This window comes from Amphiura filiformis, chromosome 1 (genome assembly GCF_039555335.1).
Source record: "Amphiura filiformis chromosome 1, Afil_fr2py, whole genome shotgun sequence".
In the NCBI taxonomy this organism is placed as follows: domain Eukaryota; kingdom Metazoa; phylum Echinodermata; class Ophiuroidea; order Amphilepidida; family Amphiuridae; genus Amphiura; species Amphiura filiformis.
Window position 1 is genome coordinate 6678297 of NC_092628.1, and position 16819 is coordinate 6695115.

The 16819-nt window shown below is 35.8% G+C and overlaps 1 protein-coding gene across 1 annotated transcript in view; it reads left to right on the plus strand.

The window, feature by feature from the left end:
- LOC140154953 (medium-chain acyl-CoA ligase ACSF2, mitochondrial-like) overlaps positions 1-16507 on the plus strand; it is an 86755-nt gene extending 70248 nt beyond the window's left edge. The window contains exons 26-33 of the mRNA XM_072177617.1: positions 2411-2463; positions 2918-2975; positions 4162-4230; positions 12438-12566; positions 12866-12919; positions 14487-14551; positions 15847-15964; positions 16478-16507. Of these exons, the coding sequence (XP_072033718.1) occupies positions 2411-2463; positions 2918-2975; positions 4162-4230; positions 12438-12566; positions 12866-12919; positions 14487-14551; positions 15847-15964; positions 16478-16507 (576 nt within the window). The remainder of the gene's footprint in view (positions 1-2410; positions 2464-2917; positions 2976-4161; positions 4231-12437; positions 12567-12865; positions 12920-14486; positions 14552-15846; positions 15965-16477) is intronic.
- The last annotated feature ends 312 nt before the right edge of the window (positions 16508-16819 follow it).

The following is a 16819-nucleotide window of genomic DNA, read 5'->3' on the forward strand; positions in this document are numbered from 1 at the left end:
GTAGCTTTATGAGGCTGCAATATATCTAGTTTTTCTTTTCTTTTCTGAATTCAAATCAGAAATCTAAACGGTATATTTTTGTGTTTTTATCACTTACATTTTAAGAAAATGAAAAACAGTTACCAGCCGTTTACTGTCTTTTTAGTCTTTACTGTAAATAAAAATCAAATAGGAAAACAAACAAACGGTACCTGGATTTTTTCGTTTTTCTCTTATTCGTATTTTTATACTTGTGCTACTTACAACGGACAAATCTTAGCGGGCCTTATTTCTTTTTCTTGATTGAAAAGAAAAAAGAAAAAGAAAAACGAGTGGCTGGTCATATACATGGTCCAACTCTACAACGCCAACTCCACTACTCAAGTATCAACAGCCAGGGATAATATTTTTATTTACTAATATTTCAGGAACTTGTCATTAAACAAGGTTTTAAATTTGCACCTGTTGAACTGGAAAAGAGGTTGTACCAAAATCCACGTGTTCAAGTTGCTGTGGTATGTAGTAAATTGAATATGAATTTCTGTATTAAGTATTTTTTACCTAGCTGGGGGGGGGGTTACACCCCCGCTAGGTATTGTTATGGTATCCGATTCTGCTTCTTACCTGCTTTCTTCTTTCTGGCATCAGAAAATTCAAAATGTTCTGCTCCTACATGTTACCCCCTATAATTACGTGACTTGCACATTATGTATTGGCTATATCCAGTCTCGGGTATCCAGTGCCCATAGGATGTAAACAGAATTGGGGTAAAAGGTCATTAAGGGGGAATTTCTGGTATATAACCAAATACCTTCAAAATGCTTCTTCTGCCACATATTACATAGCACAATGATGTCATGTGCACATATGCATTGGCTTTACCCAGTGCCTATAACTTGTACACAAAATTGGGGTCAAAGGTCATTAAGGTGGTAAAATCTTACAATTGCATTATTTGGACATCTATAAGGGGTATGGAGCTCAAACTCAGTGACAACAAATCTCATGACCAGGGGAACATTTTCCAAAGGTCAGATCAAAGGTCATGCAGAGAACAAATTTTAGAAATGAATTTTCTGGACATCTGTAAGGGATACAGGGCTCAAACTCTGTGACAATAAACTTAATGACCAGGGGAACATTTTGAAATACTTTGTAGGGGTCAGGTCAAATGTTATCTGGGTCAATTAAATAAATACATGTAGATATTTATATAGCGCTTTATGCCGTAAACAGCCTCAAAGCGCTTATATTTATTCCGCCGTCATTAGAATATGTCGAAACCACGTTTGCTGCTTACAAATGGCGCAGGGTTCATCAGTACAATGACTGTGAATACCCCTAACAGCTTCCCATTGCACCTGGGTGGGTGAGGCAAGCGAGGCAAAGCGCCTTGCCCAAGGGCGCCACACGGTTGTGGGACGAGGGCTCGTAACCACGCACGTCGAGCAAGCTCTCAGATTAAGAGTCCAAGACCGTAACCACTGAGCCACCGTGTCCTCAATTTTTTACAATTCATTTTCTGGACATCTGTAAGGGGTATGCATGGGGCTCAAACTTAGTGACAACAAATCTCATGACCAGTTGAACATTTTGCAGGTCAAAGGGCATGCAGAGGTCAAATTTTCAAAATGCATTTTCTGGACATCTGTAAGGGGTACAGGGTTCAAAATCTGTGACAACAAACTTAATGACCAGGGGAACATTTTGGAATACTGTGCATGGGATATGACAAAGGTTATGTGGGGTCTAATCTTAAAATTGTATTTTCTGGACATATTAAAGAGGTACGGGGCTTAAACTCGGTGACAACAAACCTCAAGACCAGGTGAGCATTATTAAACATCAAAGGTCATCTGGGGTCAAATACTTGAAGTGTATTATATGGACATCTGTAAGGAGTACGGGACTTAAACTCGGTGACAACAAACATTTTGGAACATTTTGCAAGGGTCAGATACCTCCACAACACCAATATGCCCCAGCTAGACTTGTGGTCTATGACCACCATTTGCTACTAGTTGCAATTAGAATTATTCATCGTGTGTACATGGTTACAGTAAGAGCGCCACTACTTCATTCTGTGGAAATCATGATCATTCTTTTTCTATAACATAACTACCTGATTGAGACCAACAAGGAGATTGCTGAAAAAAATTGATGTCTAAACTGCTCCTTTGAACACGGCTTTAACTCTTTTATAAGACGTTCTTATGAACCTTGTAGCAATGTTGTAGGGGGAAAGCAGAACAAAAAAATACTGGCCCGTATGCCAAAATAGCAAGGGGTGACCTTGTCAGCAACTTCTGACAGCCTTAATTGCCACTGCCTGTAGCAAACTGCAAAGAAATGTAAGCATATTTACGAGCTGCAATTAACATTTCAGGATGTACTAATTTGGTGTTTTAAATTTTCATTGGTTTAATTTTAGGTTATCGGTTTGCCTGATCCACGAGTAGGGGAAGAGATATGCGCATGTGTTAGGTAATAAATGACTTACTTCAACTGTTCAAAATGTAAACAGTTAGAAAGCAGCTATTTTTGTACAATTCATTTAATACTTTAATAACACAGGGTAACTTTTTAAAGTATTAAAATACTTGTATTCTGTATATTATATCAGATGGACCCGGCTCCATATGCAAGGTCGGCAGTATTTCAAATGTTAAACATGTCTTTAATAACTGGCTTACTAAACCAACGGGGATGTTTTATTTTGATATTTTTAAAAGCTTTTCACAGTTTTACCTAACTTGGTTTTAACTAAGGGTAGCCTAAACAGTAAAGCAGCGGAATCACGTTTCCTTTTTTATAGACAAACAAGATGCTCCGCGATGTAGCTTGAATAAATCGCACAAAACTGCGAATAATAAATGCATAAGCATACTTAATATTCGTTTTAGGTATTATAAAAAACAACAATTATCTTTTTAATTAGGGTTGACAAAGAAAATGCGCCAACTGAAGAAGAAATCAGGCAGTTTTGTGAAGGAAAGGTATGGTCGGAAAATTGATCCAAATGTATAGATAAGCCTATTAATATTGTGGTCTTCTCCGGTCATAAGGGTATAAATAAAAGATAATTTTTTACAATAAAAAAATAAATAAAAAAAGTGGACACAAAACACATCAAGGATCAATAAATTATACAAGAGAGTACCTTGATTATACAAACAACTGTAAAGGACAAGAACAAGGTACACCATGTACCAACATGGCATGCATGGGTGAACGGTACGTAGAGGGGGGAAAAACAACAAATGTAGGCATAGAAGTAGGTAAAGTTCGATAGCCAAAAGTTACCAAGGCCCACAGAAGTTTTAAACCCGCAAAAACAACAGGGGTCAATGGGAGTAAAAGAGTGCACTAGAAGTGATGAAAATCACTGTGCACATAAGCAGACAAACGAAACCAACCAGACAAAAAAAAGCGACGTTTCAAATAGAAAAACTGCTCTCAGGGACAGACATCAAAATATAAAACGAAACAGTGAAAAGTACATGCATTAGTTTAAAAACAAATTCGAGTCAAAAACTGAAGGCAAGTCCGAATAGAAATCATTAGCAAAAAAGACAACAAGTTCAGAGCAAGTTCACTACAGAGAATCTGGGAAGCAATATATGCAAATAAGCAACACCAGAGGACACAAAGGTATTGTCTTGAATGTCAGTGTCGCAGGTTTAACACTTCTGTGAGCTGTGGAATTGATCATTTGTGGATATCGAAATTTACCTAATTATGTGCCTACGTTCCCCGTCTGCGTATACCGTGTAGTCTGTATTTTACTTGTTCCCCCACGTCAAGTTGGTGTACCTTGCTCTTTTTTTCATTCCACCTGTTTTACTAATAATTTTTGAACGGATTGTAACTACAAAACAACACGTTTTCTCAATTCTTACGTCCAAAGTGGTAGGATTGGGCATACCATATTAATAAAGAAATCAATAATACAGTAAATATAAACTATTGCTAATCATAATATAGTATACATAAATTCATTTAATGACATCTTGATAGAATAAAGATTAACAAAGAATCACGTGTAATGGAGTAGAAGCAAATGTACTAAAGTCATCATTGAAACATTGTTATAATAAAGAAAAGAAAACTTTATATTGTTTTTGTTTTTCAATGTTATAATAATGAAAATAAAACTTTATATTGTTTTTGTTATTTCAAAAGGTCCATGAATTGTTAATTCCCAAGTATATTCTATTCGTCGATGATATTCCAACAACTGAAACAGGAAAGGTAAGTATAGTTTACTTAAATGTGATGCGATCAAGCAAGTCGGAACTCGGAAGTATTAAAGATTCTGTTTCTTATAGGATAGTACCCCAGCCCTGCCCCTCTCATTACAAAATCATCTATCTATGTTTGTGTGTGTTTTCTTCACTTTTGAGAAATTGCCTTGGTGCCCTTCTCAAATTTTCAACAAATGATCCAGGGGTTCGGGGTCAAACGCTCAGAACTAAAGCTTCGGGTGGCGGCTACCCGAGTGCAAGTTTGGATCACATGTTGGTTTAGCTAAAATGAGATTTCTCTGCGCCTTTGGTCGTTGTTTTGCTAGAGTCGTCTTGGGTTGGATATAGTTCGCTCGATTAGAGAATCTCCTATTATAAACTGAGCTCAAAAAGAAACTTATAATTTTTCACAAGGTCATATCTTGAAATCCTGTCCATCAAATTGAACCAAAATTACACACAGGATTACCTTAATACTCTACTCAAAACACATGTCAGTAACCAAGCAGTTGTCCAACTGACACAACAGCAAAATGCACTGTCATGGGACAGCTTCCTTGACTTCCTTCACTTTCACAGCCCAACATTTGGCACCCAGGACAAAAAATCTGTGAGAATGCACACAAGATCATTGCACAGATGATAAAACGGTGCTGCTTTCTGCTTTTCATACACTTTTTTTATGAAACAGGGCTGGGCTGTGAATGTGGTCCAGGAAGCTGTCCCATGTCAGTGCATTTTGCTGTTGTGTCAGTTGGATAACTGCTTGGTTACTGACATGTGTTAAGAGTAGAGTATTGAAGTAAATCTGTGTGTAATTGTGGTTCAATTTGATGGACAGGATTTCAAGATATGACCTTGTGAAAAATTATAAGTTTCTTTTTGAGCTCAGTTTATATTTGGCTATAGTACTGCTGAGAGTGTAGGTATTTGGTGCGAGTCTTAAACAAAAGTCAATAAATGGTTGTCGTGTCTGATTGCCAACATGCATTTACAAAGCTGCATTTTGCAGACAACCCCATTGAAATTGAACATCCAGTTCCAAAGATATGAGCAACTAAAGTGTTTCCAAAACATTAGAAAACAAAAGGAAATATTTCCTTTGTTTGGCTATATCTCAAAATCAATATTTCCGAGTTCCGACTGATTTTGCTTGATCGCATCACATATACTATTTATAATATCGTCGTGGTTTCCACATAATGATCGCGCTGGCGAAGTGAAGTCCTAAACGGATTAACTACCATAGCAATAGAGGTTATCCGTGTTATATGTTGCATATCCTATCAGCGACTGCTATACCTTGTTTAGGACTTTCAAAAGAAGTACCTGCATGTACAACCATGACTGTTTCAAAATAGCCCGCCAAAGTCATGCAGGTAACTCCGAGGTCGTGCATTGTAATTGGTTTGAATGAGGAATACTACGGGAACCAACGCCTTTTGTTAGAAGTCACACATGAGTAAAGTGGACGACCTCGGAGTTACCTGCAATTTGGCGGGCTATTTTGAAGCAGTTATGGTTTCACATGCAGGTACTTCTTTTGAAAGTCCTAAACACGGTATAGCAGTCGCTGATAGCATATGCAACTTATAGAAAACGGATAACCTCTATCTTACAGGTGCGAGTATTCAGCCTTTCTTTGACATCTGTGTTTCAATGCATGAACCGCATGAACGATGTAGTGCAGGGAGATCTATTCAAAATTGTATTCATCTATTGCTATGGTAGTTAATCCGATTAATTGCGTTACTTCGCCAGCGTATACCAAAAGTCGATAAAGTCGCCCTCTATTAGAGTTGTATTAGGCCCCGTATCCATAGGCTGCTCCCTTGTGGCATATGCCCTTGTTCCGTGTTCACTTGTTCCCATGTGACCTGCCACACAGACAACGAACCGTAGCGGCCACTAAGCAAAACAAAGGTTCGTTGTCTGTGTGGCAGGTCACATGGGAACAAGTGAACACGGAACAAGGACACACGCCACAAGGGAACGGCCTATGTATACAGGGCCTAAAGTCCCATCAGTGGTCCTGGCGAATGTATGAAATAACTAATAAAATAAATAATAGAAATATAAGGAAAATGATGGGAATGAGAGAGGGAGGGTGCGAGGGGACAAGGAGAGCGAGGGAGTGATAAAGTGCAGGCCTAGGAAAAAATACGTACAGAGAAGGGAAAAGAAAGGAATGATGAATACATTTAATAATAATTATTAGGCCTATATAATAACTAAACACATAACAGCACTGGGCAGCCATTCGATGATGTCAATGCCTTTATTCGTTACGTAATTAAAACGCACAGTCAGATGTATTTCACACCTGCCAAACACAAGTCACCCAATTTCGAAAATTGAATGTACACTCTCATGAATATTGATTGGCAACATTTTCCAATATGTCAGCGCTCTAATCGGAAACAATAGAACAATAGACCCTGCAGAGCATTGGTTTCAACCAAGGAGTTTATATCATACTGCAGTTACTGTCCGTTTTCCTATACACAATACACAGTGCTCTCACCATTGACGTGTGACCTCAACAAATGATGTATGTTGGGAGAATGGACACTTGCCTAGTTAACATCACTGTGTGAAAAATAACCAGCCAATATTTTATTTATTCTCCAAAACTTTTAGCAAATATATTTCTCTAACATGACCTAAAATTACAGCTAGGTTAGATGTTCAGAAATGGTCGCACTTTTGTAAAATATGAGTGAGGGCAAGGCATAGCTAGCCAACTCCCCGTGTTAATTGAATGGAGATTTGACCGAAAATATTGGTATCGGACCGCTCACTTCTGAAGGATGCCACAAAAAAACGGTAAAAGCTACATTTAAATTATTCTAAATAGGTTCTAGAAAATAAAGTTTTGTAACATGTCCTAAATTTTTAGCTAATTTAGATGTTTGGAGAGGGTCGCACTTTTGTGTTTTAGGAAGGATGTGTAAACGACAGATAACACCAAAAATATGAAGAAATTATTTCCAAACCGTGTTAAGTCAACAATCATTATGTTGCTCATTTTGAAGAATGCTGGTTAACAAAACGCAGGTCTTTGTCTCATTTCGTGAACAATGGTACACATACCATTGTTTCCTTTCGTTTCCTTTATAATCGGTTACCCAACTGAAGCTGTAATACCAGCTATATTGCGATGTCGCACATTGAAAACAGACACTTGTACACAACCAGAGAAGATCTGATTTAATCAGTTGAGCTGCTTCAATGAGTGTTATCTTGGTTTAATAGCTTTTAATGGGGTTTAAGTCCTGCAAAGGTCGAGATGAATTCTACTGTTAATTCTATTTTTATTTGTGGCATCCTTCAGAAGTGAGCGGTCCGATACCAATATTTTCGGTCAAATCTCCATTCAATTAACACGGGGAGTTGGCTAGCTATGCCTTGCCCTCACTCATATTTTACAAAAGTGCGACTATTTCTGAACATCTAACCTAGCTGTAATTTTAGGTCATGTTAGAGAAATATATTTGCTAGAAGTTTGGAGAATAGCTAAAATATTGGCTGGTTATTTTTCACACAGTGATGTTAACTAGGCAAGTGCCCATTCTTCCAACGTACATCATTTTTAGAGGTCACGCGTCAATGGTGAGAGCACTGTGTATTGTGTATAGGAAAACGGACAGTAACTGCAGTATGATTTATTATGTATCTATGCGTGGTTTAACGATTGTATAATATACATGTTCTTTTCTTTGTATGTATTTTTTTAAATTATTGTAATCTTTGTAATACAAATTAGTATTATTATTATTATTATTATTATTATTATTATTATTATTATTATTATTTGTTAGTATGCAGTGATCATTACGAATTATATTGTTTACTATACCGTATAGTACTAAATCCATTCAGCACTTCACGTATTCGTGTGTATTTTTAAACAACTCGAGGGTTGATTAGTAATTTTCTTGGGAATGCTGTTCAATATTATGTTCAGTATTATCATTGTGTGTGGCATTATTACTTATGTACATTATACTCGCAATATTTTATTTCAATAGTTTTCGAGACAGAAGTTGACAAAAATGGCGTTAGAAAAGTTCCCAATTGCATAAGGTGAGCGTTGAATAAGTTTTAATTAGTAGTGTAAATTTGTTTCGAAATTACAAACCATCTGCTTTATAGTTTTGCTATTGTTTAATATGCAGTGTTCCATATCGATTAAAACAATGTCAATGAGATTTTACTTGTTTGTTGCTAAAACAAATTTACCAGCGTCCTCTGGCATGTTTGCTTTCGTAAGAATAAGTAATAATAACCTATTACTTAGAATACCGATTTTATTTTTCAACTTTGATCAACAGACACTCAAACGATCTGACGATATCATCAACATCTCAAGTCGCTACATACATTATTTGTCCGATCGCACAAATAGTCTTCATCTCTGGAACTTGTTCTGATCTGAATAACCTCGTTGAAGTATTATGCAACATCTCTCATAGCTACATATATTGCTCTGCATATATTGTTGGGCGGCCGCACGAATAGAATCTGCATCTCTGTAACTTGTTCTGAAAAACATAACCTCGTTTGATTGCTATGCTACAAGCAGTGGTGTATATTTCTTTTTAACTCTTTTTTTATTGGGGGTCGGGGGAGGGGGTGGGGTTGGAAAAAAATTATTGAAGTATAGTGAATCCAGCACCTTTTGGCGACAGAGTAAGCTTATGGTAAAAATGCGCACGGACAATTTTGCTATTTTGAAGCTAAATGAACGAAATATGGTGCAAAAGTGGATAAATGCGAGCCAAAATTTACACATTTGGGGCTAATATGGACAAATAAGAGGTAAATTTGGTCAGAAATCCCACGGGATCTATGATAATGATTAATAAATTATTAAAAAGGAGGCCTATATCGTGCCATATATCTCGTTTCTTAATCTGAGACGCTGAATAAAAGAAATGCGTGGACATTTGAGAGTTGTCCAAGATGAGTTGATGCCAAGAAAATATTTGTCATAATTATATATGTATAAAATATAATTATTTTGGATATGAAATCCTTAAAGTATGATATTATATTTTACGTTGCATTTCTGGTTTCATTCTGTTTGTGAGTTCGTTTTAAGTCATTTTCCAATACTTTTTATATAGTCTAAAGTCTAAAATCCTGAAATACCAATTATGGTAGTTTACAGAGAGTTTGCGAAATGAAATTTGGACATTTAAACTTGCACATCAACTATAATATTATCAATTAGATTCCTTCCAAGTGAGCACAGGCATGTTTCTTTTACATACCCACGCTGCATAATTATTTCTAAATTTATACCACCATGCACCAGAGTGGGGTATACGGGGTGTGTAGGGTGGGGGTGTGGGGGGGGTGTAGGGGGTTGTTTGAAGAGGAGTGTGTATTGAGTGAAGTGCAGTTTGTTGATTGATTTCGGGGCGTGGAGTGTGTAGGGGTGTATTTAAGCTTGCAGGGGGTCTTGCATGGGAATCCCCTAGGAAAGTGATGTCATGCGAAAGGTTATGTTATAATTAATATGTTATACTAATTAATATTTGGGAATTTCCCAGATTGCAGCATAGTGTGAAGGTAGTAATTGGCTATTAATAGAAAAGATATTTTCAGTGCTTGGTATATAAGAAAATGTAAACATAATTCATCACAGTTGAGTGTTGTATTGGGCAAGCTAATGTGTTTACAGAGCATTTCCTTCAAAGTGTAACGGGGATTCTATATTATCCTAGCAAACCGTGTTCGGTCTCCCCTGTAGCGCTAATTGATATTTCGTATTGGCGGCGCGCTTCCAAATTGTACCGACCGAATGATGTAAGTATCACGGAAAGTAGAGACCCGTGATTCCATGAATCTGTGTGTAAATACTCTAATAACGAGTGATATTTGTCCCTAAACAGTGTTGGGGATTCAGGTATTTATAAAATATATATTAAAATCTAAGATAAAATTTATAGCACATGATGAGCCCAGTGGCGTGTGTTTTAAGTGCTCTCATATGATGGAAATTAATATTTTCTGGTGCGTTTTGGGCATTCAGACCATAAGCGTAGATCCCGGGGGGATGGGGGGATTTATTTAATTCGGATATTTTTCTGTAAAAACACTGCTGTTTAATATCGAACGAAATGGGACAAATGGGGTACCAAATTGCGCATTAATTAATCATCCTTATTTCTATGTTAAAATATTGTGAACACAATCATTAGTTCTTACGCTATAGGCGTATTTATAACAGCTGCGTTACTTTTTGTGCAATCTTTACATCAAACAACCGTGGCACCAAATAAATGCTGTTGTTTCATTGTGTTGTAGCTTGGCGAGAATGAAACATTATCAAAATCATATTATTTTCGATTGTAATATTTTCTTTGCAATTTTCTTAAGGGATGGGGTATGGACGTTTGGACTGTATTTGTTGTGGGACGTTAGAGCACATCGGACATATCGAATTGCATTCTGAATACGAAGAATGTCCTTCTGATATCAAATAATTTTGATTTTTTGAAATTCGCAATGTAGTACACATTTTATGGGAAATCATTAAAAATTGATATTTTTGATATTTAACAGTACTCGAAGTAAACTTTATAAATCTGATGATTTATACTTGAAGTGTATGTAGGTGGGATGAAAAGCCGACGATCAATTGAAAATTTTGACCTTTTGTATTGAAGAAATGGATTTTTTTCCCAAAACACCAAAAAAATTTGGTCTTTTCGGGAAAAAAAATCCATATCTTCAATATGAAAGTTCAAAATTTTAAATTGATCGTTGGCTTTTCCTCCCAGCTATATACACTTTAAGAATATATCATTAGATTTATAAAATTTACTTCGAGGGCTGTTATATATCACAAATGTGAACAATATCAAATTTTAATAATTTGTCATAAAATTTGTATTATATCGTGAATTTCAAAAAATGAAAATTATTTGATATCAGAAAGACATTCTGCGTATTCAGAATGCAATTCGATATGTCTGATGTCCAAATACAAAAAATACTGTCGAAACGCTTAAAACGCTCATTCCAGATCCCTTAAGTGTAAACAAAGTGGCGGAAATTAGCATTAGGCCATTCAATGGTATGAAGGCGAGCGAGTTGGTAACAAATGTGTCCCATGGAATTGCAAGGAATATTAGTATTTTCATTAAAAAATGGCCTAGTTCGTATCCGCCGACGTCTTTGACGATAAGCATGAGAGTTCATTTTACGCAGTACAAACTTGATGTGCGAAGAATACATCACGTAAACAAACCATTTTAGAGGCTATGTAATAAGGGTAATAAGAGAGTACATGTCACGATTATTGCAGTCGGTATATTTAGGACATTTATCAATGAAAATGTATCGATGACGTTATTAGGTCAATGATTTTCCAAATGCTGATTGCTTGATTGCTTTACCGTACATGCATGGTACTGAATAACACTGTGTGTCATTAATTGTGATTGGCCAATAAGGTAGCATGATTTACTTGTGAATATTATTGAGGTTTAATAATGCGTTTCCACACCGAGTCAGTAGAGAGTGGTGAACATTTGAAGCAGTGGAAATCACAAAAATGGCGACAGACAAATTGACGAAGAGTTACCTTCATGTCGCACGTAAACAGCCCTTTATTGGGATGTCTGTGGGACAACAGTTGTATCAAATGGCAGATAAGTATGCAGATAAAGAAATGTATGTGTTTTATGTTGACAAAGAGAGGATTACTTTCAAACAAATGAAAGAACAGGTATGTAATGTAAATAGATCATTATATGTTTTAAATATGGGTCAAGTTTTTTCATGACCGATATAAACACCTATCTTTGCTTTTTTTTGCTTTGATTCCTTTTAAACAACGTTCGAAATTTGTAGTTAAGGCAACTAAGGGTACTCTGACTTAAGTAGCTTTTTAGTGCAACTTTCTGAAAATGCATCTTTTTTCATTCAAAGAGTCACCATGGCTACAAACTTTGATCTATCCAGACCAATGAGGTATCAAATTAACCTGAGTTTGTTTTTGCTATTTCAATGTTTAAATTTGATGCTTAGATTTTGAGTTCTATCTCGTAATATAGGGATAAATTGCATGTTGCAAAGATAGCATCGTGTGGGGAATGTTTTTATTATTTTGATATCATCTAAAACATAAACTGAAACTGTATTGTCTTGTCTTGTCTTGTTTTTTTGTTTTTGTTTTTTTTTGTTTTTTTACCATTTCAGAGTCAGCAGTTTGCGTCCTCCCTTATTGCAAAGGGCTACAAGAAGGGTGACACTATAGCAGTATGGGGAGCGAATCACTCGGAATGGCTAGTTGCGCTCTTTGCAACTATGCAACTCGGAATACTGTTGGTAAATATTGTTCTCTATCTCTATCTATCTCTATCTCTACCTCGCCCCCTCACTGTCTCCTTCCCTATCCCTCTTGGACTCTCTTGCATCCCGTGTCTTGATCTCTTAGAACATTGTTGTAATTTCAACATCATTTTCATTTTATAACGGTAGGTCAATGTTGTTTCTCATTTGGATGACATTTACTTATTATTTCTCCTCACGGAAACATTTAAAAAATAGTATCTTAAAACTGTCAGCTGTGAGCATATTAAAGATTAATTGTGGAATGAAAATTAATCCTTGTTGGTTTTTTCAAGGTGCCTCTGAGGTTAGAGTTTCCAGAACCAACGGTTATAGCATTACTAAAGAAGGTAAGAAATAAAATGAATACATTCTGTTTCTAGATTATTGTTACCAAATTTGATGAATTTGGATCTTTTGAAAATAACGCCGCCTGTAGTTGAATGACTTTTTACAACTAATCCTAACGCACCAAGGGCTTTTGGGGACTGAATGGAAAAATAGGAAGGAATAAAGAGAGAGTCGAACCTGCGACTGGTAGCCACGGATCTTTCCGCGTGCGTATATATAGGGTGACTGCGTTATCACATCATCATGCACGTGCAATTCCTAATCATGTAGTATTTTGTAGTACCTGTGCGTGTTAGCGTTAGCTAATCTGCGAATAGGTGCCACGCGTATACTTACGTTGCATTTTGACGTATCCGTATTGTGAAGTGTTTGTGCATCCGATAGGTTTGTTCTGTTGATGGCGTTACCATTGTTTTATACTAGTTGCAGTATATTTATATAGAAGCTGTACAATAATTATGAGCCCTGTGGAGGGTAAAATAGGGAGCATGATTCTTTTTGGCAGGTCAAAAGGGGCACGTTTCAAATAACACGCGCGCGCTCGCATTATATATCTAGAGCATTTAAAGTTTGGAAATTGGGAACCGAGAATGTTATTAAGTAAGTGCAAATGGGGCCGGAGGTATATTTATGGGGGGTGGGGGACAAGCAATTTTTGGCAGCATGAGAGGCGTGGGAAGCGGTTTTGGAATCTCGTTTGGAAATTGTATCGCTAGCGGGCTCGTAATTAGTTTTTAGCTTTAGCCATGGTGGTCATTTGCGACAATCCAGATAAATTGTGACTACTAATACTCTACTGCTGAATGAAAGCAATTAACGTTTTAGAGACGTTGAACATTACTGATATTAAAACTGACATACCAAGTGGTCATAACAATTTCTTATTATTTGTAAACAATTGTTCGTTCATTCCTTATTCATCTTTTTCTTTCTTTGTTTGAGATTTATCCTAATAAAAACAATGCTTGACTTTAAAAAAAAAAAAACTATTACAGCTCAAGTGCAAAGGGCTCATCCTGACCAGATCGCCGTCAAACATATTGAACAGGGTGTGTGAAATATTTCCCGAGCTAATGGACACATCTGACGATGGATTTCATTCTGAACGGTATAAAGTCGTAAACTGTATAAGTAGAGAGGCCACTTATATACATAGGGCCCCGTGTAATAATTTTGGACAAAGGTGCCAGCCGGGTAACCGTTAGAGCGTCCTCATAAGTTCAACCCGGTTGTCAATTCTGAAAAGTGACATGAACTGGGATATTATGGTTGCAAATGTGTTTCTGTGAATTTTGTCAATTTTTAAACAAAAATGTCACATGTTAAAGTAGCAATAACTACAAAAGAAAATTGACAACAATCTTAATTTTGCTCTAAATAATATAATGCATGGCGCTATGGGTCATTTTTGAGTTAGCATCAAGCCTTTATCCTACATTCTATTACCCCCACGACCCATTAATCAAAATCGCGCACTCTGATTTGTTGGAACAAGTCACGTGACAGACCATTAATTAGCGATAAAGTGTCAAGAGCAACGAACTTTATGTTCTTATACCATCACAGCGCACAGCTAAACGCACATCACACCTAATATGTAGGGGAGATTGGAATGACAGGGGTGTGTCATTGTATGTGCATACCTGCTTATAGGGGAGAATGGAATGTTAGGTTGTGTTATTGGAATGTGCATACGCTTTGGCTACCGCACGTGTATGCGCTACACCTTGAGGTAAACAACTTGAAATATTTGGTCAAAAAATGTGATATTTTCTCTTTAAATTGCACTATTTTGTGGTAATAGAATAGAAATAAAGGGTGCAGCATTATCCTTTACACGCAAATAATGTCTCCTCGGTAGTAAAATCGTTTAAATAATGGGTTCGGCTGCGCCTCACCCATTATTTACGTACTGCCTCGGACACATTATTTTCGTGTAAAGGATCATACATTACCCTTTATTTCTTAATTATTAGAACCAGTGTTGTTTGGCATCATTGGACCTTAATTGATAAAACTAGAAATGTTTCCATTCTTTTCTTGGCTCGGATGTCTACATGAGAGGTCGAAGATCATATTATGCCCAAAATTTAACAATTGTTCTATCATGTTGTAATTTACCCCAAATTGTTCCTATTGTTATTATTAGGAAGAAAAAAACAAATTTTCAAATTGCACTGATTCAATCAAAAATTTTCTTTGGCAAACGAAATGGGGAAATAATTTATTTGAGAAATGTATAACATCTGAATCGGATGAAATCATGGGTCAAATGATTATTTATGTTTATATAAGTTTCTATTGGTCATTGCTGCGTGAACTCTGAAAGGGGACATGATAAAACAAAAGTTCTGAAAATTTCTGGAAAGTTGGCTGAGATATTTGGATCTAAAATGCAATTTGTGTGTTTGTTTTTTTTTTACCTTTTTACCAAAAAGTATCAAAAACAGCTATAACGCTTGAAGAAAATTAAGTATGAAATGTATATTACTTGGAGAATACATGTAAAGAATTATTTTTGCAAGTATTATTTTTTTGATAAAAATTATTTTATTATTAATCATAAATAAGTTAATTAAAACAAATGTATATGGTGTTTTTTAATGACTAAGCAGGATTCGTATTTGCATTTGGTTTAACATTTGGTTTTTGTTTACATCGGAGAAAGTAGATGTAGGAGTTAACGAATTTTCTATTTTTCAATAGTTTTCCAGATATTGAGTTCTTCATCATTAGTGGTACCGCACCAGAACAGATATCGTGGAGAAAGTAAGACAACTATCTTATATTTAAGGGCGGCTTACTTGTTTTGTTTCATATGGTTAATTAATAGGTGAAATTGCTAAAGTTCACTACCTATATTTACTTGAAGTATCAAAGTACGACAGAGTTGTAAGTTCATGTTTTACACTTGTTTCTTTATTAGGTGTGTGTATAGCCACGATGAATTCATGACGCTTGGTAGTGAGGCTGATATGGACAACGTGAATAAAATATGCATGTCTCTTGATATGGATGATCCATGCTGTGTTGTGTTTACATCCGTAAGTATTTTTTAGTAAAACTGTTATTTTTATGTGACAATAATAGATTCGCCTTATGGCGTATACGTACAAATGGTGGGATTTGTTAACAAATTTAAACTTTTTTACTAACAAATTATTATCTAGAAAGCAAAATTAAATTTCTTGATTTTTTCAGATATTGGCGCAATATCATCTTTAGAACAACTTGCTGAATTTTTACACGCTTGGTCACACGATTAAGAATATTGCAAATAATTGCAATGGGTCGTTAGACCACCATTCTCATCATTTTCTTTCGGTCATAACTAAATTGGTACATAAAATAATAGATTTTCAAAGTGCATATGACTCGATTTTTGCGCCTAGCTACAGCATGATGAAAGTACACACCTGGTGTCAAATTAACGTTATTGTGTGTTATTAAAATGTTAATCGGAAAAGAAATTGGTTGGCGTTATTTAGACGGGTAGGTTTCATTTAAAAATATAAATCCATTTAATTGACTTGTCATTATTTTTTACTTCGCTACAGCTCAATGAAGGTACACATCTGGTTCATTAGTGTCACGTTAACGGTATTATTTTGGTTAAAATTGCATAAAATGCACACATGTGCTGATTTCTTATAATGACAATTTCTTAAAATAGATTTATTTGAAGGATGGATCTTCATTTAAAACGTCAATCCATTTAATTGACTTTTTTTAACTAGCTGCATCTCGATGAACGTACACAGCTGGTTTACTGATATCAAGTTAAACGGCATTATGTTTAAAAATTTAATCAGAATACAAAAACGCATACCAGAAAAAAAAACGATTACATTTTTTAATGTGAGAAATTTTAGACATTTACCTTTAAGATGCATTGTGAA